Source organism: Cyrtonyx montezumae, unplaced genomic scaffold, assembly GCF_038088225.1.
Source record: "Cyrtonyx montezumae isolate F1298 unplaced genomic scaffold, pur_monq_1.0 scaffold_13, whole genome shotgun sequence".
NCBI lineage: Eukaryota > Metazoa > Chordata > Aves > Galliformes > Odontophoridae > Cyrtonyx > Cyrtonyx montezumae.
The window spans coordinates 4525752-4548330 of NW_027071859.1; the positions used below are offsets into that span (position 1 = coordinate 4525752).

At 39.6% G+C, this 22579-nt stretch overlaps 1 protein-coding gene across 2 annotated transcripts in view; it reads left to right on the forward strand.

Annotated features, from left to right (window-relative positions):
- Positions 1-22579, forward strand: part of KIF13B (kinesin family member 13B) — a 111864-nt gene that overhangs the window by 73891 nt on the left and 15394 nt on the right. Inside the window, exons 24-38 of one of the 2 annotated variants that reach the window (XM_065730482.1) lie at positions 46-178; positions 1035-1181; positions 2982-3011; positions 4696-4795; positions 5102-5228; positions 6747-6802; positions 7933-8057; positions 9597-9773; positions 11116-11208; positions 12140-12292; positions 13342-13419; positions 14025-14078; positions 15010-15030; positions 20679-20796; positions 21636-21769. In XM_065730482.1, the coding sequence (XP_065586554.1) occupies positions 46-178; positions 1035-1181; positions 2982-3011; positions 4696-4795; positions 5102-5228; positions 6747-6802; positions 7933-8057; positions 9597-9773; positions 11116-11208; positions 12140-12292; positions 13342-13419; positions 14025-14078; positions 15010-15030; positions 20679-20796; positions 21636-21769 (1546 nt within the window). The remainder of the gene's footprint in view (positions 1-45; positions 179-1034; positions 1182-2981; positions 3012-4695; positions 4796-5101; positions 5229-6746; positions 6803-7932; positions 8058-9596; positions 9774-11115; positions 11209-12139; positions 12293-13341; positions 13420-14024; positions 14079-15009; positions 15031-20678; positions 20797-21635; positions 21770-22579) is intronic. The other variant, XM_065730483.1, reaches the window with a different exon arrangement.

Genomic DNA, 22579 nt, shown 5'->3' on the forward strand with positions numbered 1-22579 from the left:
TGTAAAAGAAGGAAAGAAAGAAATGGCATTTGATATATTTTGCAGGTGGAGTGAAGTAACCAGAAAAGTAGAACTCTGGGTTCAAATTTTAGAGCTGAATGAGAATGGGGAGTACTGCCCAGTTGAGGTGACTCCTGCCAAGGATGTTTGCACAGGAGGCATATTTCAGCTCAGACAGGTAAGGTGGCACATACAGGATTTCAGCTGTGAAAAGATGTTGTGGGAAGCTGAGAGGCCTTTGTTTTGTGTGGATAGAGGGGTGGTGTCCAAGGAGCTGTCAAGCCTAGACATAGAGTATGCTCTTGTACAAGTGGAGTCCTGTGTTTTGTGAAATTTACTATGTGTAGGTTCTTATGTAAAAATGATTAGAAGCTTACCTGGAATTTTTTGAGGTCCGAACTTCCCCCCTATTTGATTTTTTCAGCCAACTATTTATTTTCTGTTGAATTTTACATGCATTACATTGTGCCCAGCTAAGCACTTAACATTTTTAAGTGACAAGCTATTGCCAAAGTAACAGCAGGAATCAGTGAAAGTTAGATACAGACTGTACCTCTGAGCTCCCCAACTGCTTTGATTTTTCCTATAGATTTCATTGAGGAGCAGTATTGATAGCATCAGCAGGTAGGCAAGAATTTAAAGTTGAGGATACCAGAGTCAGGAAAAAATGACTTGAACTTCAGTTGCTCACTAAATAATACTGCTTTCAAAGTCTAATGGGTAAGAGATCCAACTTTCTGCCTTCAGAAGTATTAAAAATAAAATCCTATAGCTTGTGTTTTGAAAATCCTCCAGAAAAAATCAACTGAGTTGCTGAGTGCTAATTTTTTTCCCCATAAATACCTGAATCCTGTAAACAAACCCTGCTTGCAACAGAAAGAGTATCTCCTGTACAGTGGGTCACTGAGATTACAGTACTCACAAGAGCATAATAAAATACAGCTTGCAAATTACCCCCAGTAGAGGTCTCTCTTTCAACATTTTATATTTTTTAGTTGCTGTTTACAAGCATTTCGAGTTATTCTCTTGAACAGGGACAATCTCGAAGAATTCAGGTTGAAGTGAGATCTGTGCAGGAATCTGGGACCTTGCCACTGATGGAGGAATCAATACTGTCTGTTGGTATTGGCTGTGTTCAAATAAAACACGTTAAGTCACAAAAAGTGCCTGAAATTTATCAGGTAAGAGTTTGAATATGTCATATAAACTACTCGTATTTTCAAGACGTGTAAAAGCTTAAAGATGTGCCCCAGGTTTGTTACAGCTGGTGGCAACTTCATTGCTTTCAAATTCTGGTTGATTTGCAGCAGGCACTGGTAGATTTATACGTGTGTAAAGCAACAACAAGAATTGTCAGAATGGTTTTGACTGGTGCTATTGTGAATTCTGCAGATAGTCTAAATCCACGTCTTTCAGAAAGTGTTGTTGAGGACATTCCTCTTAAACAAAAATCATTTTCTGTGACAAAAATGTTATTTGAAACACTACCTTCTGTCCCTGTTCTGGGCTGTGCTGCTTTTAAGGATAGGAAATACCCTTAGCACACTATTCCAAAAAGGAAAGAAAAAGACAAACCTAAAATTCTTTAGGAGATTGTCCAGTAGATTTTAGTTCAAATATTAAATATGACTAATATAAATAAATAATATATTAGTTAAATATTAAATAATTTTATATATTCATTTTGGAGTGAAACAATGGAACATACTGTCAGATAGCAGGGGTTACAAACATCAGAATTGTGTTGGCCTGTATTATAGGTTGGCCAGTTGTTTGATGGCTGCATCTCGTCTTGAAGTGCTTTTTTTTTGACTTTTGATGGCCTCACTAGGTGATCTTTGAGGTCCTTTTCAACCCAGACCGTTCTATGATTCTGTGCATCCCAGATGAGCATCCTGTCTGTCTCACCCTATTCCTTCCTCTTATCTGTTGACCAGTTTCAGCCATATCAGAGAACTGGCAAAGCACAAAATAGTAAGTTCTTTCAAGAGGAGGGACTTAAGGTCCCCTTGGGGAAGAGTCTGAGCTAACTCTGATGCTGATAAACCACATGGGAGAGAGCTATTGAAAACCATGATATATTAGTTCTGCTGCTTACAATAGCCCTCTGAGTTGAACATCTGGATTTTTAGTCCCCTCATTAACATTTTTGTATCTCGAGTAAATCAGTATCTGTGGAATGAGAAAGATTTTCTAAAGAATTTGAGCTAAGAAAATGCCTCTTCTATATGGCTTTTTAATTTTAGCTTAGCTAGATTTTTGCTTTCATTACTAAGATACAAAAGTAGGCTCTAGTGGCTTGTTATTACTTAAATAGATAGTAATCACTCAGGGTTGGAGACACTGCTGCTGTTCCGTTCTCTGTGCAGGAGTGCCAGTTGTGCCTGCTCTCAGTGCACACAAGGTCTGCTTGTGATGCATGTCAAGAACAAAAGGTGGTGTCTCCCATCAGAAAATAATGGCAATCAAAATGTCTGAAGTCTACCTTGTGACTGCTAGTGTGCCAGACAGTTATTCTACCTCTTCATCAATTGGCTTCAATGCTTACATCTTTTTTCCTCTATATGCTGCAGCATATAGTTACCTTGAATCCTTTGTAAAATTCTTACTTATGTCTTACAGGTAAAACAGATTTTTCTTTGCTGTCCAGGATCTATAGGTTTCAAGTTGTTCTACATTAACAATTACTTCTTTCTTAGGGCTACTTAAGAATTCCTCTTTCTTCCATATATGAAGAATTTAGTAACTATGTTCCTGTGAAATTTATATTTATTTTCATTTGTGTTTAGACACAAGCTGCTGATAGCAGCAAATCTTTGGGATGTCACTGTTTAATTCTATGGTCACTGCTAAACTCAGACTTTTACAGGTGATTGCTAACATTGCTTAAAATAGTAGTACCCTTTGCATTAAATGTGTTTTCTGTCGTTAATATATATATATATTTATATATTGATGTGTTTTTGCTTGTTTTGACTTAGGAAGAAGAAGATGAAATGGACAGTTACCAGGTAAAAAATTTTCTTATTACAATCTTGGATATTTCAGATATTAAAGGAAGATAAGCATTTTATCTCTGCTGCATCAAGAGCCTGTCTTATGTAGAGAGTAAAAAACTGAGCCTTGCATGGGTTATTATGCTACAAAGCCATATGGTGGATTAGAGAGGTAGAAACAAAATAATAAGATATCTTAACCTATACTTATAAGGTTATAAATATATATATATTTATAACCCTATATTTGAAGCATGGTTCAATTGCTTTTCATTTTCTGGTGTGAGTGAAGGAAGGAGTCTTCATTTTGGTAAACTATGGATAGGTTGAAACATTCTTACTGTAGACAAAGACGAAGCACAGTGGTGTTGAAAATGCAATAAAATACTAGATACTGATTCACATTATGAATGTATGTGTGAGACCTGGAATACACTACTGAGTAATCAACCCCTGGGCATGCAAGAGGGGTTCTGTTCCTAGAACCCTAAGATGGCAGTGAAATAAATACTGAAATTCTCACAGTGATGGTTTGATTACCTCTTAGTAACTGTGTGCAATGTCACTGTAACATGAACCTTACAGGAGAGCAGGTGAGGTGCAATAGCTGTGATGTGTGTTTCACCTTCTGAATAACTTAAGCAAAAGCACATCATCATCATTGTGGATCTCAACTTAGTATAATGTGAACATTAGGATATTTTAGGTTTATTTCAAGGTTTAATGCTCCCTGACAGGTTCCTGCATACTTGCAGGGGTCTGCAGGTGACTAATAAAAATGTAGTTTACATTCTTCCATCCACTCATTTTTCTTGACCAACCAGTTGTTGTAGCTTGTTGTGGAATGAAACTGAACTGTTACTGCTGTAGAAGATGCTTCCCTAAAGGCATCCCAGAGTGGATGGCTCATCTATGTGGCACCAACATACTGCACGTAGAGTATCATACATCATTTCTGAGCTTTTCTGTGTCAGAAACAAATGAACTAAGTGTTCTTGCAGATACATAGGTGTTTTTTGAAGGTCATGAGCACTTAAAACTATTTTAAAAGGCTCAGGTGAAAATGCCATAAATAGGGATAACGTTATGGTCTGGGTTAGGAATGGATTCCTAATATAAGGCTGCTAAACACTGAGCATGAGTGGTGAGCCATGAATATGAACTGAGGTTTCCAGCTCTGCTACAAGGTCATTGCTGCCACGTTTTAGATTAAGTTTGGTAGAGAAGGTGGATAAAGTGAAGTGTGCTCAGCTGAGCACTGGGTAGCACAAAATAACAGCTGCAAAAAAAACAGTGCCTTAAGCTGGCAAGCTAAAATGCTAAGAAAACTTTTTTCCCTTAGTGGTAATCAAACACTGTACAGGTTAGCCAGGGATGTTCTGAAGTTTCCATCCTTGGAGATGCTCAGGTCCCAGCTGGACACAGTCCCACGCAGGCTGCTGTAAACTGAACCTGCTCCAAGCACAGAGCAGGGCTGGAGTAGGCAGCCTGCAGAAGTCCCTTCCAGCCTCAGCTGTTCTGCACTGCTGTTTAAGCTGTCCTCTAAAAAAGAAGAGTAGAGTGATTCAGTGGAGGTCTGCTCTCTCTTATCTCCTCGTGTGCAAGATGAGCTGTAGGGTTGAGGAAACATTCGAGCCACAAATAGGAAATACTGGCTTTCCTGAATCAATGGTTAGTATGACTTCTTTCATCTGTACAGGATAGGGATTTGGAGAGGCTCCGTCGGAAGTGGCTGTGTGCCTTAACAAAGCGTCAGGAATACCTTGATCAGCAATTGCAGAAACTCGTTGGGAAGCCTGGTAAGCAAAATACTCTTGAGATAACGACAGCGATAGGCTGAGACACGCACAGGCACTTTGAATGTATTGTAAAAACTGGAAAAGAAGTGTTGAATCCCCGAATCCACCACTGCTTTGCTTTCAGTGAAATGAAAGTTAGAGAAGCCTTTACAAAATCAAGTTGTTTTCGATGCTGTGTGCTTCTTGGTGTGCTGGACTTCTCAAGTGTGGGTTTGTTTCTATTACGATGGCATAACATCGACGCATGATAATGGCTCTGGGTCAGAAATGCTCTCTGTTGTCCTTACTGACATATTTCTTCCCCAGATAAAACTGAGGATGATGCTGATCGGGAGGCACAGCTTTTAGAGATGAGGCTAACACTCACTGAAGAGAGGAATGCTGTAATGGTGCCTTCTGCAGGCAGTGGGATCCCTGGAGCTCCAGCTGAGTGGTATGAACATACGTTGCCATATGCAAGAGTGAATGTAAAAATGATGCATGGCTTATTCCTGGCTTGAACCATTGCCATTTTTTTGCTTTCCTTAATCTAGACTCCACACTGCATGAGGAAAGTTGTTAAAATTAGGGCTCTTGCTTATATTATTTTATTAGGCTGTGTATCTGAAATCCAGAAATGCTATTTAGTAAACGAAACTACTATTGATCAGAGTGTAATTATGACCTTCTGAAGAAACGGAATCAATATTTATTACCACTGCACTTACCATTTTAAAAAATTAGCTAATATGTTAATTACCTAGTTCATTCACTTAAGAGTCTGCTCTGTCACAATAAAACTGCATCTACAGGAGCATTTTGTTGCACTCCTGGTTGAAGCACAAGGTTTGTTTAGTCAGCAAGTGCTCCATGTAATTTTCTAAACATTAAAAATAGTACATTGCACTAAACTGAGCTTGCCATACTGTAGCAGCTGTGAGAAACAACTGCAGATAAGATAGCAAGGCTGCTTTGCTTCAAACCTCAGAGTCGGTTGCTTTCAACTTCCTGCAGTGTTTTTCTGAGCAAAACTCTGACAGTATTTATCGATGGAATTGACTGTCACAGAGTTTTAAATGGAGATTTGTTAGAAGTAGTACTTCTGAAAGATAAAAATGTCACGTGCTTTATTGGAGGGGCATTATCTGAAAGTATTTGGGTCGGTTAGAAAACAGTGGAGCTGCAGGGAACTTCCTTGGGGAAGAATCTATTTGGAACACATTTTCTCCATGGGAGGCATTCTGTGTGGTTCTAGCACCTTATATTTGATATAAAAATCCAACCTGCTCTTGTTCACCACAAAATCATTAAGTCCAAGTTGGTCATGAGATGGCTACAGCCTTTCTACAGCTGAGGCTGCAGCGAGGTGTCTTTTGAAATATCTTGGATGCTTCATCTTAACATTTTAGCACATCATTAATGTTGTAGCTTTAAAGTGCGAGGCCACAGAATACTCAATTTTTATAACAAATAAAGCACAACCTTTGTCATCCCTTTATACACATTGTGAAAGGCCTGATTTCTGTGGCTGCTTGGGCTCTTGAACAACAACTGTGTACTGTGGCAGCATCAATGGAAGCTTGAGAACTTTGGTGCTGGATTTTCTGACCAACTCTGCTGTCTTTGCTGACATCAATAATGCAGAGGGGTTTGCATTTCATAAATGTGTATGTCAGAGTAAGTAAACTTAATTTTGTTATTAGCATTTTAGAGGGAGAAGACATTTCTGAAAGCAGAGGTCAAAGAATATAATAATAGTAAGAGAGCTGGTATAAAAGAAGTACCAATTTAGTTGAGACTGAATCTGCAACAGTAAATTAAAATAAAGCTGTTTGGCAAGGTTATCATTGGTCTGACTTGGAATTGCAGTTGTACTGAATGTAATATTCTGTGAGCTTTTATCATAAAGTACGTGTGCTGGGTAAATGTGCTTTAATTTAAATGCCACCATTGTCACTGTCTTACATTTTAGGACTCCCGTGCCTGGTATGGAAACTCACATTCCTGTTATTTTCCTTGACTTGAATGGTAAGTGGCTCTTAAAAGGACAGAGTACTTTGAAACAAACTTTGTACAACTAGTAATGTGGTCGAAGTTAAAGCTAAGAAAATGACAAAGGTAGATTAATTTGAGGTGGCTCATTTTTCACTGAAACCCATGGCTGAATGTTTCAAAACACACCGTGTTATATATGGAAGGGACCATGCATTTTAATAACCCTACTATTTTGTGCATGTTTGATCAGTAAAAATGAAATAGTAAAATGAGTGTACCCAACAGGATGATGTAATGAAAAAGTGATCATTGGCAATGCTCCTTCTGAGCCCTTGCAAGGTTATTATACTGGTGCTATATTATGCCTTTATCAGCTGCTTAGGATAAAATATGAAGTCACCATTACTAATGTCTGCATAACAAAAATAAATGCCTTGACAGTTCAAATACAAGATCCAATGTGATGTATGTGGTTAGATACTGTTAAGAAAGATGGGGAAATTGTAGACAAGGAATGGACAACCCCAAGTAGACCAGGGAGCTAGCAGTGCTTGATTGGTTGAACAAATCCTTCTTATGATGCTTAGAAGAGGGTTTGTGCTTGGGTTAAAAGCATCAGGTAAGAGTGGAGAGGTAGCATTCTGCCTGTGGTGATGAGGTTTTTGCTGCAGTGCTGTTTACATCATGGCTTATTTACCTGAAAAAGCACATTGAAATATTGAGGGGCTTCAGAGAGGAACTAGTTAACAGTTTGTTAATGGTGAGGGACTTAAGCACGTTAGCACGTTCCTGAAAACCATGCTAAAGATTTAATCATGATCTAAATGTACCATCCTTTTACTTGTTCAACCAGCAGCTCTTTATTTCAAAAAAGGAAAAAAAAATCACCTGATAAAGCCAAGCAATGTACTTGATATAATTGAGAAGCAGTGCTCAAATAGAACTGAGGATATTTAAGGAATAAAAAGGAAGGAAAGGGATATTTACAACCAAAGGATTTTCCTGTGCAAGAGAGTACTTTATAAGTCTCACTTGAGTCCATGTTTTCACATTTTTGTGCACAGTTACTGTATAGAAATAATTAGAATTAATAACTTGTTAGTGTTTTTGAGAAGGAAAATGATTTTATCTTCTCTCCCTTCTGTGCTCTCCATTGCTTCTAGCTGATGATTTCAGCTCCCAAGATAACCTTGATGACCCAGAAGCAGGTGGGTGGGATGCGACTCTTGTTGCTGAAGAAGAGGAAGAATTTTTTGAACTGCAGATTGTAAAACATCATGATAGTGAGGTAAGTAGAGATACAAAGTAGCTCGTAAGTCTTATAGATGTCTGTTTTGTACACAGAAAGCCACTAAGTTGGTCAGGCAGGACTTGCCCTTCATAAATCCATGCTGGTTGTCCTGTATCACCTCCATCTTTTCTACATGCCTTAGCATGATTTCCAGGAGTTTCTGCTCCATGGTCTTCCCCAGCACAGGCACAGAGCTTACAGGTTCTTAGTTAATTGGATAGTCCTCTCTACCCTTCTTATAAATGGGTGAAACATTGCCTTTTCACACCCATCTTTTAAGATATCCCTATTCATTGCAAGGGAGCTGGACAAGATGACCTCTAAAGGTCCCTTCCAACTCAAATGATTCTATGGTTCAAACATGAAAACAGTGCATCACAAACAGCCCGTAAAGTATACAACACTTCTTTGTACAATTGGGTTTTGTTTTCAAGGAATGTTTGCTAGGAGCTGAACCACAATTTGAAAAATAAAATTCAAGAAACTTCCTTCATCAAAATCCAGTTGTTGCAGAACGTTGGAATTCAGAGGAAGGGAGGAAGGAAGGGAAAGGAAGGAAGGAGCCTTCAGCTGAATGAGCAAGCAATCTTAACTAAGGTTATGGTTAACATATTTAGCTATGTGTTGTTACATGCATTCCCCATTCTACCACATAGCTCACTGTTTTACAGCTTCACAACTCTTGGTGGATAATTTCTGCTACTAGGTTTAGAATAATTAGATATGTTGTTGGTTTTTTTTTTACCTCAGTCTGAGCTGGCTTCTTTTATGTTCTTAGATGAGCATTATTCCTGATGATTTTGATTGACTTTGTCTCTGTTGTTGTTCTCTTTTGTTTCAAAAGCATAGAAGGGTGGCTACCAAGCTATTTTTTCTTGTGATTTCTAGAAAAAGACATTTTAAACTTCAGTGATAAAGAAATTATTAAGTAATCATTTATGGACGTGATTTAGTGGGCATAGTGGTGATGAGTTGGTGGTTGGACTTGTTCTTTGTGGTCTTTTCCAGTCTTTATGATTCTGATAATTGCTATTTTAACAGAGAAGAGAAATTCCATCTTTTTGCTGTATTGATAGAAATGTTTCATCAAAGTTTGCAGATACTCTGGATTCCCAATATTTGAGATCTCAAACACCAAGAGCAATTTGTGTAGTGTGATGGAAGATTTTCACTGCAATCTCAGTTGCTGCCTGATCTATCTTAATACATTAGGCCACATGGTCCTGCAGTTTTGCATATTTCAAAATTTATTTGCAAGGATCTTGGGTATTCAAAGGTCTTTTTTTTCGAGAGGAAATGTTCCAGAGCTTGAGCAAGTTGGCATTTTTAATCCCAGCATCTTCATTTGGCAAACTAATCTTGATTTTTTAAATGGCCTCTTCTAAAGTGCAGGGATTTTTCTTCATAGGGTCTGAAATGGAGAAGCTGACTCTCAAAATTTATGTATTATGTATTTTTCTTAATTATGCTTAATTAATTGCAGTTAATTATACACCTAATTATGCTTATTAGAGGATACATTTTTTTCCTTTGCAGGTGAAAGTAGAAGCCTCCTGGGATTCCACAGTCCACGACTGTATCCAGCTCAGTAAAGGAACAGCAGCAGATGAAAGAGTTTACCTTATTGTGAGAGCCACTGTCCAGCTCAGCCATCCTGCAGAAATGCAGTTGGTGCTGCGCAAGCGCATCTGTGTCAATGTTTATGGCAGACAGGTACACCTTCTGTCATCCTTCATGTCTTCACTGTCCTGTGTTTATCACTGCTTCCAGAGGGGATGGCTGTGATTTGTGAATAACTGCTTTATCCCCGCTCGTTGAGAAAATAGGGAAAGTTAAATTGTCGTGAGCTTGGAGTTCCTATTTAACCAAAACCTGCATCAAGAGAAACTTGTATGTTTCCCTGCTCCTGTAGTCACATATTAGTACTATTTCTGTTTATTCATGCAGTTATTTAGAGGTAAGCGAGCAGTAGCTGGAGCACAGATCCCTTTGTGTAATTTCTCGAAGTTAATCACTTGGTCTTCTGTGTTTTCCAGTTGTACTCTTGATCCTGTGTAGGTGAGAGTAGGAAGTGGAAAGCAGAAGTTATTCCATTTGTGGCAATGCCTTCTGACAAATAACTTATTCTTAAGGCGATGAGGAAGAGGAGAGTTTGTTCAGCAGTGCCACAGAATCCAGCTTCCCTTAGCAGTGATGATGACAAACAAAGCAAGGAGCCTGAATTGTTATTCTGTTTGCAGTTCTGCAGTTAAAATCTGGAGCGAGAGCAGAAGTGGTGTGGTCACACCCAGGAGCCCTGTAGGCAACTGTAAACTGCTTTTACTATTTAAAATATAAGAACTACAGCTCTCAGGAAACAGCTATTTCTCAGAAAGGGATCGGGGATTTTTAAGTAATACACACCAGGAGGAGTTTGTTCGGCCCGCTGAGCCTGCCAATAGTTACAGCTGTGTTAAGTCTTCATCAATTCTGTTTTCTGCAGATTCTGTCAATTATTTTTCTTTACTGTTATCCAATACCGAATCTTTCTTGCTAGCTTTCTGGCTAACTTTCTTGCTAGCTTTCTGAAAATTCCTCATCGATAACCTTTCCCGGGCGTTTGTCTCAGCAGCATCTTTGAATGACTCATCTCCACATTAATTCAACAGTCCAGTTCTTAACCCTGCAAGGCGCCAAGTCAGCATAAACAATGACCATGCCCCCTTAAATCATCCTTCATAACGATCTCTTTGGTCAAGAATTTAATGCCTGTACTTGTCAATATTCAAGACGAGTCACCTAGGGCTCCACACAAAAAAATATCTAGAACCAGCAGATGCATTGCATGCTGGTTTAACAGTCACCTTGCAGTGGATAAAGGTAATTCTTTTTCTGTATTTCAAGTACACATGAGCAAATTATTTGCCTCCAAGTCAAAATCTTTGAATCTTAAGTATTTGTTGGCTAGTCTTCTGGGTTTTGACTTCTTTCTTTGTCAACTGTACTTATTTCGGTTGAGTGTGTTAAAACATTTTTTCCTTTAAGCAAGAAATATTTCCTTTCTGTGTCCCCACAGGGCTTTGCTCAGAGTTTCCTCCGAAGAATGTCTCACCGAAGTTCCATTCCCGGCTGTGGTGTCACCTTTGAGATAGTGTCAAATATTCCAGAGGTGAATAAGAATTCAGATGATCTGAAATGGGCTGAGATCCTCTAACGTCCTGAATTTTCCCTTATTTTGAGCACGCTTGCTCTTGCTGCTGGAAGCATAAACTGTGCTTCTTACAAAAGATTAAGCAAATTTATTTACATGTTTTGAGTTAGCAGCAACGTGTCTCTTGTCAGTGTCACTCTGTATTTTGTTGAGTGAGCATCCATTTGCTTAAGACCTTGAAGAAGTGTTTTAAAGGAAAGGGGAGTAAATATAGGTAGGTGAAGTAGCTGATGTGGGGAATGTGAAAATTTTAAACAAGTGAACAAAGCAAACACAACCAACAATACAAACCAACAACATTTGACCCCCCCCACCCCCTAAATTAACTTCTAAGTAATGTCTTTATGTAACCCTTGATTCCTGAGTATGTTTGTAGTTGGATGCTAATCCCTTCCTTCCAGACAGATGCTCTTTCAGAGCACTTGTAAAGCATTAACACATGAAGAGCCAAAGGGCCGATTGCTGCCACAGTGTTTAACACTGTGTTGAAATGTCTCTCGAGGTATGCCCTTCTTTTTTTCCTCCTGCAAGTCACTTGAAATTTTGTTTCCTTCACAGAGTAGATAATGCCCTAAATGTGTTTGAGTACTTTATAATTACAAGATATCTGAATGCAGCCCTTTAGCTAATCAATGGCAGTGTCTTACTGTGAGACTCTCTCCAGAAAAAGGGAAAAAAACAACCACCACATATAGCTTGAGGTGATGATGATCATCATCTCTAAATATGATACGGCATACTATAAAAGTCCAACAAGGCATTTGAATCTGCCCCTGTGTTTAAGGGAAAACAGTGCTGAAACTGTTCTGCATGTTTTAAAAACGTATTTTCTTCAGGACTGATGGAGGTTTTCATTCTAAAAGCGTGCTGTTTCTTTTCTTCTTTCCAGGATGCTCAAGGAGCTGAAGAGCGGGAAGCACTAGCCAGAATGGCAGCAAATGTTGAAGATGCAGCTTCAGCTGACTCTGAAGCCTACATTGAGAAGTACTTGCGGAGTGTGCTGGCTGTGGAGAACATTCTCACCTTGGATCGTCTGCGCCAGGTCTGATTTTAAGGCTGTGGCACACAGCAGGGGCTGTACTTACTTTATACAGTATATGCCAATGCAGATGTTTTCATAAGTGCATACAGTGACTGGCAAACCAAGACCCCCCTCTTCAGTGCATATCTCAGCTTTACGAACTGTGCCTGTGGCAAAAGTCCAGGGAAGCAAATGAAGCTCACTTTACGAAGATGTTCTCACTCAACTATCTGCAAGTTGGGTGAATGGGACTGGGAGCTTTGTATTATGTGCACTGTCTATAATCCGTGGTTGGTTTTCAAGACAGTGAATTGCTGATTATGTATCAGAAAAAGCAGTTAGGGTTGATGTGAGCTTCTGCTTTCTGAAGGTTAGGATTTAGTACAGATTTACAAAGTTGCTAGTAGAGCTCATGTCATTTTGAATCACAGAATCATTGCAGTTGGAAAAGAGCTCTAAGATCAGCTAGTCCATATGCTCATATTCTGCCTTGGAGCAACCAAACCTGTTCTCTTGGCTATGTAAGACATTGATTGGGTTAATCTTAAGCACTGCAACTCAATCCGTGTACCAGGAAAAATATGGAAGAAAAAACCACTTATTGAAAATTGTTCTTCTGGATATAAATTATGCAAGCATAAAAGAAAGTTATGCAAAGCAAGCCAAAGTATGTGCCTGCCCGCTATAAATTAATGGTGAAGTGCGACGCACTCGGAAGTATTGAAAGCAAGGTCCCTGTCATATGTAATTAGTTTAAGGGATTAAAATAGGAGCTCAGCTAGGAAGAGGAGCCTGTCTTCACATCTGTAACAGTCATCTCCTAGAATCAGAATTAGCTGTAAAGCCCTATGTGTGCCAATCAGCAAAAAACTTAATGTTTCTCCACTCTTGCACTTCTAGCAGTGTTACATACAATTTTTAGATTACAGTAAACTTCACAGATGGGAACCAGTGCAATAAGGCTGTTTAATAACATTTTTCTCGTATAGACAAAGATGGGATGATTGGAGCTTGGATTCTGGCAAAACATGCATAGTATTTTCTATCCTTTGCTTCTGTGTGATTTGCAGGAAGTTGCTGTAAAAGAGCAGCTAATGGGAAAAGGAAAACTCTACCGGAGGAGCCTGAGCTCTCCCAATGTGAATCGGGTGAGTATTCCATGCTGGCATCTGCAGCATATTGAGGGCAGCAAGTACACCTTTCAGTTACTGATCACATAGCAATAAATTTCCTTTTGCTTGACTCTTCTGTTTGTCTGTGCCATTTGTCATCATGTAAATCGCTGTGTAGACAAACTCTGCATGTATTCATACTTTCACCATACGAGTTAGTGTGCTTTAGAGCACCCACATAAATCCAGATTGGCTGAAAAAGCAGAATACTGCAGGTTTTTCACCTAACAACTTTTTCCTCTAGAAGTTTTGAAGTCAGGTTACAAGTATTTACCAGTTTTCATTTTGTAACAGGGTTGTAGAAGCATTATCTTTCTTGAGTAGTGCATAAGAAGAAAGAGACATTTCTGCTTTCCCATGTTTTAAGTGAAATGCATTGGTAGGGCTGAAAACGAAAACTGGTCAAATTTTGGTCCCTTTCAGGTCGCTAATTGGGATTTCACCTTTGGTCTCTTAACTTTCAGTTCTGCTTTAACTGAAGACTTTCCCTTCACCCTTCCTTGTGTTTGTCGAGGGTTGTCAATTTATCAGTTGTTCAAGTTTTTGTTAAGAAGTAATTCTGTTTGCCTTGACCATTTCAGCTTTCTGCTAGCCGCCAAGATTTAGCTCCTCCTTATAACCTGAGCAGTAATCGGGTAAGTAGCTGATGCTCTCCTGAGAATCCTCTATTGAAAAGGACTAACTACCATGATTGTATTGCACCTGGTGCAGGGGCATAGTTGGGAAATATCCTTGAAAGATGGGGCACACCCACGTGTTCCTTGTGTCCTTGAGACTGCTCATTGGACATGCTTGCTTTGTGCAACACCAGACATCCCCAGGAAGGCTCCCGTGCTTTCATCAGCCACATAGCACTGCTGCCTACAGCTGTGGGGTGTGCAGTGGCAGATCTGAGTGAACAGACCAGGTTAAACATAGCCATCCATCACTTGGGGGTGCATTTTGCGAGGGAAATTTTCTCATCGTTCGTCTTCAGAGCTCTTCCAAAGTTTTCAATTGGATGGATGCAAACCTTTAGGGGAAGGGACAAATTTGTGCTCATGTCTAAGTTCAGGTTCACCTTTAGTGTAGAATAGAATGCATTGAGTCTGTGCCTTTCAGGGGGAAACCTTGCAGTGAGTGATTTGATAATTCAGTCCATTACACTCCTTGAAAATAATGGCACAGATCAAAAGTGTTTCTTTAAAAAGAGAAAGATTACATTTAAACTTATTTTCCAAAGCCTAGATAAACTAAAGGGCTCTCTCCTGATAGATATTCTGCCCACTGAGCATGTAGTCATTTTAGAAGGGAGAATCTAGTGGTGACAAGACGTTTTAATGCATAATGCAGTTGCACGGAATAATAGAATTTTGATGTAGTGCTCTAGCATTGGTTGCAAAATCTGCTACATCTGATCCATGTGGAGAATGCTAAAATATGTGCAGGTAAGCAAATGCTTACAGCAACTTCTGCTTGGAGAAAACTGTGGAATGTCTCAATATTATAGGTTTTTAAAGCAGAAATTAAAGTTCAACTTTTTGTTTTTCTCCTCTCCTCAACCATTTCCCTCACTGCATGTTTCAGAGTCCAAAGGTCCCAGCAGAGGTAATGCATTAGGTCCACCTAATGAGTGGGATAATAATTTTATCTCACTATCAAGTTTGTTTTGCTCACTTAAACGCTTTTACTTCCTGCTTTGAAGATGCTGCTGTTGGTGTTCTTGTTTGCATTGTAGACAGCAAATGAGACTTTTCCATTGAAAAGCCTTTCATTAACACAGTTTGAAACTGGTACAGGGAAGATTCTGCTTCTTGGGGCCATCTTATGCTTTGTTACATTCTGTGGCTATTTGGATGGTATTTCTCACAGTTCTTTGTACAGAGTGCAAGTTTTTCAGAAATGACCCATCTCTGCTTTAAAAATTAGAAAAAAAAAGATATAAAAGCAAGGAAATATTTGCTGGCTGTGTACAGCCTGGAAATGAGGTGAACATTGAGCAGGTGTTTCTTCCAAATCTTTCTCAGGCTGTCCAGCTTCAGGTAGTTCAGTGTTAACAACTCCTGATTGCATGAAAGAATTTACACTAGGACAATGGAGAACCATGTTTAATCTTCTTATGCCTTAACACTGGCAGAGAGATAGCTGTATGTCCCCTTGACTGTACCAATCTTTGGTTAACCAGAGTTGATTGCTAGTGGTTTGCATGGGGTTTTGCAGCTTTGTCTCATTTAGGGTGGCTGCTGACAAATGCACTGTGCCACTGTGATGTGGGGTTGCAGCTTCTCTCCTTGCTTGCAGAGTGCTTAATTTCAAGGCATCTGTTGCTCAGAACAATAATGGGGACTGATGCAGGGGCTCGTTTCAAAGCTGGTTCAGTTTCCTTAGGGAGATGAATGGAAGCTTTTGTAATCACAGTGAAATTTTAATCAAATTCTTAAATGTTCCTGTAGCACACGTAAAGCACTCTAGTGGTAGCGTCCTGTGTGTTTTAGAGTTAAGGATCCACAAATGACTTCATTTTCAGCTAAGTTAGGTGGCTTTTGTCACTTGGAGAGCAATTCAGTGGGAAAAAAAAGTCTTCTCCAGCACTGACGAATCGTTACTCTCCCAGGAAATTCTGTTTACAAGTGACCAAAATGAGCTGATCTCTAACAAGTGGTTTATTGTATCATAAGAAATGTCAGTCACAATATAGTAATTGCATACTGAATTGGGTGCAGGACTTACCTGCCCAGCCTGTGTATATTATTAGTGGAAGCTTTTACTTATTTCACCATCTTCCTCTCTCTCATTTCTGTATGGTAAGCTCCATTCGTGCTGGGAAAGTTGTAAATGTGGATTCTACTTTGGTTTTCAGCACTATGAATAGCCAGAACTCATTCTCCCGTAAAACAAAATATATTAAAAAAGAGTTTGCATAAGATGTAACAGTGGTATAGGTACAACTAAGGTAGGTAGACCAGAATTACGACCTGAACTCATCATGCAGTCATAGTTGAATCTTTCTTGATACATATGGTCACAGCCCCATTAGAAGTCAGAAAAGCCTCTTTCCAGGACTAGAGGAGAGGTGTAATGTGACACTTTTTGAAAAAAAAAATTAAGGAATATCTCAGTGTATTGACACTGAAGAGAGCTGCCAAAGATTCACATCACTTAAATAATACCAGTTGCTTAGCCTTAAAGTTTAGGTGTTTCAGTTAGTGAACACACGAAGTGATCATCTGAGAGTGCTGAATGGAATGCATATCTGAAATGTGAAAACTGTATCAACTTCATATGATCAATAATTCTTTTTTTTTTTCTTTTGGGAGATTGGGATGGGTTATCTTTCAAACCAACATAGTAAGATCTATCATTGATCAACTACCTTTTACCTCTCTGGATTCTTAGCACAGCAGCTGACCCTTTCAGTTGTCTTTAGTATTTTCTTTTGCAAATATGTTTCTCTACGTGCTGCTGTGATTTACCTACTTTATAATGGTTTGCTGTATCTCAGAGTTGAGTGTTGCATTATCTCTAAACATATGTGACCTTCGATCCAAGATGATAACCTTCCTTCTCTAAAACATATTATTTCAGGTTTGGAAACCCAACATGTTTTAAGTATCTGTCCAGACAAAGTCTGTGTTCATGTGCTCATTCCTGTTTGCAGGGCCTCATAAAATTAGTCTGGTAACATACTTAACATTACGCAGGAAATGTAGTCATCTGTAATGTCAAGACTGAAGTAAAATTTCTTAAAGATCCTAAGGGAAATAAGTGTGTGTTCATTTTCCTAAGGAAAAAGTCACTACATCTTGCCATTCTTTTTGTACAGGATGAATCCTTTGAAAGTGTTTTGCTCTGTTTCATATCTACTCTCATTTGTTTGAATCACTCTTCAAACAGGTCTAGAAAGCCGACGTACTTGCCTGAAATGATTTCTGTTGGAACAGTCAAGGAAGGGCACTTCTGACTCAATAAATCACGATTCACAAAATGATTCAGTTGCTCCTTACATACATTGAGTCAGTGTTCTAGTAAGTTAGCAAGCTTTCCCCAAATAGTCTATTTTTTATATCCCTGTGGTATCCAGAAGCCCTTTAGACTTGGCCCGTGGATAGAAAATGTTTAAGACCTGCCACCTTTGTCCATTTGTCTTTGGTAAGTGGGTCATCGTCATCAAAAAAAAAAGCTTTGTTATGTCCTCCAAAAAGAAGCCTTCAGACACTTTCCCTTCTTCCTGACACCAGCATCTGCTAGGCTAATGTCATTACCAGTCCTAAAAGTAACAAAACCAAACGTTTTTTTCCAAGGTTCCCGTAGTCTCGTGACTATATCCCACCAAATATTCTTCTGTTTTCCACAAACTTCTTCAGCATCACTGAGCTGGTGCATCATAGGAGATTCAATTTTTCTGAGATTTTCCTGATCTGGGAATTTTGGCTGTCCTTCTGCAAACTAATCCATCAGTGGAAGCTGGCAAAGGGGACTTAAGGAAAAACTCTACATCCCAAAAAGGAGGACTTTGAGCATAGTGTAAAATCACTGAAGTTTCCAGTCTGTCTTTAAACACCTACTGAAGGACTTCTAAACCACAGAGGGTGCCCACTGTTCAAGGTACCTGTCCATGCCATTCCACACTCACTGCCCCTATCCATATATCTGCCTTGGGGCAGATTCCTGGGGGATATTCATAAATAGTTGTTTAACCTTAAAAAAAAAACAACACCTGAAACGCATTCAGTCAGCACAGCAATAAGAACATGCTGGTTTGAACATCCCCACTTGTCTCCCTCATAGCCTGGCTCCCCAGGGAGACAAAGCAAAGAGTGAAATTATTAATAGTGTCCAAGACATGGTTCCTGAAGTACGAAGATGACTGCAATATCAAATATAAATACCAGGTTAGTCTCCCGACCAGTGTTACAGCATATGGAAAAATGATAACCTTAATCCAGACCCTGAAAATGATAAACAGCACTACAGAGAACATATATAACAAGGTATTAAGTAATATGGTTCAGTGAAAAAACTCTGAATGATCTCTAGAGACAGGAAAAAATAACATTATGATATTAAGCTACTCTACCACTTAGAACAATTCTGTTTTAACACACTCAGGTCAGATCTGTTGGTATCTCCACCCTTTGAGTCCCACATTGGGCAACAAATGGATGCACTCAGGATATGCACCCATCACTCAGCAGCAACCAGCATATCAGTGCACTGTTAGAATCATAGAATCACAAGGTTGGAAAGGACCTACAAGAACATCTAGTCCAACTGTCCACCCATTTACCATTGCTACCACAAGCTACTAAACCGTTTCTCGTAGCTCCTCAGTTAACACTGTCCCAGCTGAAATCAGGACAACACAGTATAAGGTCACCTAAAATCAGCACCAGCTGAAATGCAAGATGGCAAAACCCTCAATAAAAGTGTTTTGGTGGAGTGGAATAGGAGAGACTGTTTCATAGGAGCATTTTGTGGAGAGAATTTTCCAGACATAGGCACGAGTTTTAGATGTGTGTGAGATGTAAGAGTTGCAGGTCAGAGATAACGCTTAAGTTGGAGGCTTAAGGTGTGGGTAGAAGAGCTCTGTCATGTACAGTGAAAGAGCAGAAAGCTTTCAGGAAGGGCTTAAACTACAAAGTCCACAAAAATACAAGACTAAACAAACCCCTGGTATTGCTGCTACTCCCAGCCTGGGTTACATCAGTTCTGACATCCAGGATGACTGCCTCCAGTCATCTCAGACATCCATTACCCTTTAGGTATCCCAAATGTTACTTCACAGAGACAGACCCTGTTGTCTCTACGTCTAATAAGACAGCTACTCGAGATCTGAGGACGAGTGCTGCTCTGCAAAAATGTACATTACTTGCTATTCAAAGCAGGACAGCTTCTTTGGGACTAGCTTATAGATCCAAATGGAAACGATTTTTGCTCTGGGCTGCTTAGTGTGACCTTCAACCCATTGGAGAAATCTATTCCTTCTATCCTGGCTTACTTATTATTTGTGAAACATTCATGACTTCAAGTTACAGTTGAGATTAGTTCAGCTGCCTGTCATTTTTCTGTTTCAAGGTCAGATTATTTCCTTTTGTTCAACACTGTGAAGCTTCTTGAAACCGTGCATTTCCCTTCTCTTCCATCCAGAAAAATAGGTAAAATTTCTGGTCATGAGCTCAGCAGGTTTCTCCACCTTATAGTGCCTCTTTTCTATTACGTTCACTGTACCATCTCATTGTGCAAGTATTTTACAAGCATGATTCAGATAGAGACACTATAATACAAAGAAGTACAGCCCATAGCATAACTTTTTACCAGAAGCGTGATCAGAGTTCAGTTTGTATCAGTTTGGTTGCCTTATCTGAAAAAAGTCTTCACAACTTTTCTCATATTTTTTACATTGACAGTACAGTTACAATTTACATGACAGTACAGTTTTGCCACATAGATTCTTGAAATTTGTACATTGTTGTGAAATGATAGCCTGGAGATTCTCTCCGTTAGCCAAGAAACGTTGTCACCGAGCCAGCCTCTGACTGGCAAGCTTGGGGTGGAAGAAATAGAATCCTAGAATCATTAAGGTCATAAAATACCTCCAAGATCACCAGTCCAACGCCAGCCCACCCCACCATGACCACTGACCACATCCCTCAGTGCCACATCTCCACATCTCTGGAAGACCTCTAAGGAAGATGACACCACCTCCTCCTGGGGCAGCTGTGCCAATACTTTACCACTCTTGCTGAGAATAAGTTTTTCCTAATATCCAACCTGAACTTCCTCTGGGCTATGTCTGACCCTAGGCACTAATATCCAGCCTTCGGGTCTAAGATCACGTTTATTTTCTCATTCCAAGCTCTGTCCTCACCCCTTCTCCCTGCCGCTTCATCCAGACTTCACTTGTAAACTCTTCCTGGGCAGAGACACAAAATATTTAGGAATTTGGAACCAACAGAGCTATTTTATTTTCACCTGGTTGTACCATACTCGACTCCTGAAACAGCTGCACAGTTCAGTGCAGTATCATAGATCTAAGGTCTCTAGGCAGATTCTTCCTGTGCCTTGCTGCAGATGGGAGCTGAGGGTGCTTATCTTTGCAGGACTGGGTGTTTCAACTAAAAGTGCCTTGGGGAAGGGTCTTTCCTCAGCTCTGCACATTCTTAACTTTTTGAAGGCGCTGTGCAAGCTGGCATGGTGTGTAAGTGCTGCTGGTGGTGTGCTATACTTTGAAAAATACAGCTTTTTTTTTTCCCCAGGGCCGATGGGAAAGTCAGCAAGATGTGTCCCAAGGTATCACAAACTCCAGCAGGGGCATTAGTCCAACTCGTACCTCTCTGCCAGGCTCTGGGCAGCAGAACCACTCCCCTGATGGAGGTAAGGGCTTTCCTAAAGCTAAGGCAGCTCTCATAAAGATGGAGCAAACTCACCCCAGTCTCTCACTGTCAAAGCTGAGTGGCTTTCAGAGGCAGATTTCTCCTCCAAAGCAGTGTCTATGCCGCTCCCTCACTGTGGTAGGCATGTTTAAAGTTGACTTTGATTTCTTTAATCTCTAAAGCTCAATTTCTAAACCCAGAAATTACCTGGGCTCAGAACATGTATCTCTGTTGAGATTAAAACTGCAAAGACTAGAAGCCCACTAATGTTTTAGAAAATAACCAGCACTAGAGCTGTGGGGCTATTTTGCAATAAGTGTGCCTGGTGAGTAACTGAGAGTGCAGTGATATAGAGTGAGGTTTCCACATCTAACTAGGTTTTCACAAGGGAGAGTGCAGTGGTGAAAGCAGCAGTACTAGCAAGAAGAGTACAATGTCCCTAATTTCTTTCTTTCTATTAATTTGGGGGTTTCTCATCTTTAACTCTTGGTAAGTTTTGTAATTATTAGCAGTTTTGTGTTGTGTCGACATCTTTCCAGTTTTGCTTCCAGGTTGTTTTTGTTGAATTTTTTTTTGCTTCTGAAAGTTATAAACAATTTTATGTTTCTAATGGGAACCAGCAAACTTTTTCACACCATGTGATGGAAAAGACTTCCTTTGTACTGGGGCCACAGGTTAAAAATTACTCAAACTCATATATCCCATTCAGAGGAGGAGTAAACACTCACTTTTTCTTTGGTTAATGCACTGAATACTGGAAGATGCAGTTCTAGAATGAAAATGGTAGCATCTTTTTTCACCAAAAGCATATCAGTTCACACTTGTCCATTTTTCTGACAGGTCTTGGTAGCCTTGCTGCTTCCTACCTGAATCCCGTCAAGTCGTTTGTGCCTCAGATGCCAAAGCTGCTGAAGTCTCTCTTTCCTGTTAGAGATGAGAAGAAGGGCAGGCAGACCTCACCTCTTGCACAGCAGGTAAAATTATAAATGAAATTGGCTATGCCATAATATTGGTGAGTGCTGTTGGACGTGCAGCAGAGTGCTGTTTTATTTGTTGTTGCAGTGCAAACCCAACTCTTAGTCACAGTAAAGCCTTGTGATGCATTTCCCCTCCATTCTGTCCAGAGATAGTGGAGCTGTTAAACTTATTGATACACTTAGCCCACTTGGCTTTTTAGAAGTGCCAAGTACACTACCAGCATGATTTATGGTAATACCGTTTGCAGCAACAATAGTAAAATTTATGAAGTGCACTTAGTGTTGTTTGTGTACTGCCAAGTGGAAAATGTAATTCTATTTTTAATTCTTTATATTTCATTTACCATCTTCCTTCTCCCCTGCCCCAGCTTGTGTCACCCTTTTCTATCCTCTGCTGTGTACAGATGCTTTTGTTCATTTTCTCATTTATTCCACGTTCCAGAGAAGCCTTTGATTTTTTTATTATTATTATTATTTTTATTCTGTGCTGCAAAACTTCACATGCTGTGTTTGTGACTTCTGTGCAGTGAAAGGTAGATAATGCACAGTCAGGTTGACTACAAAACTCTACTATCTCCTGAAGAAAACAGATGAATCCTGTTACAAATGATATTTTCTTCCTAATTTGACAGACTGTCATTTATTTATAAAGAAAAAGCCTTCTTCTGTTTAAGCCTGGAATACTTAAAAACTGTTATGAAAATAAATCTGGAGCCAGATCTCTCTTGTTAAACTGTATGGACTTCCATGTGGTCCGTGCCTTGTTAAGCATTCAGCTAACTCTTTGTAGACAGAAATCTCTCTTCA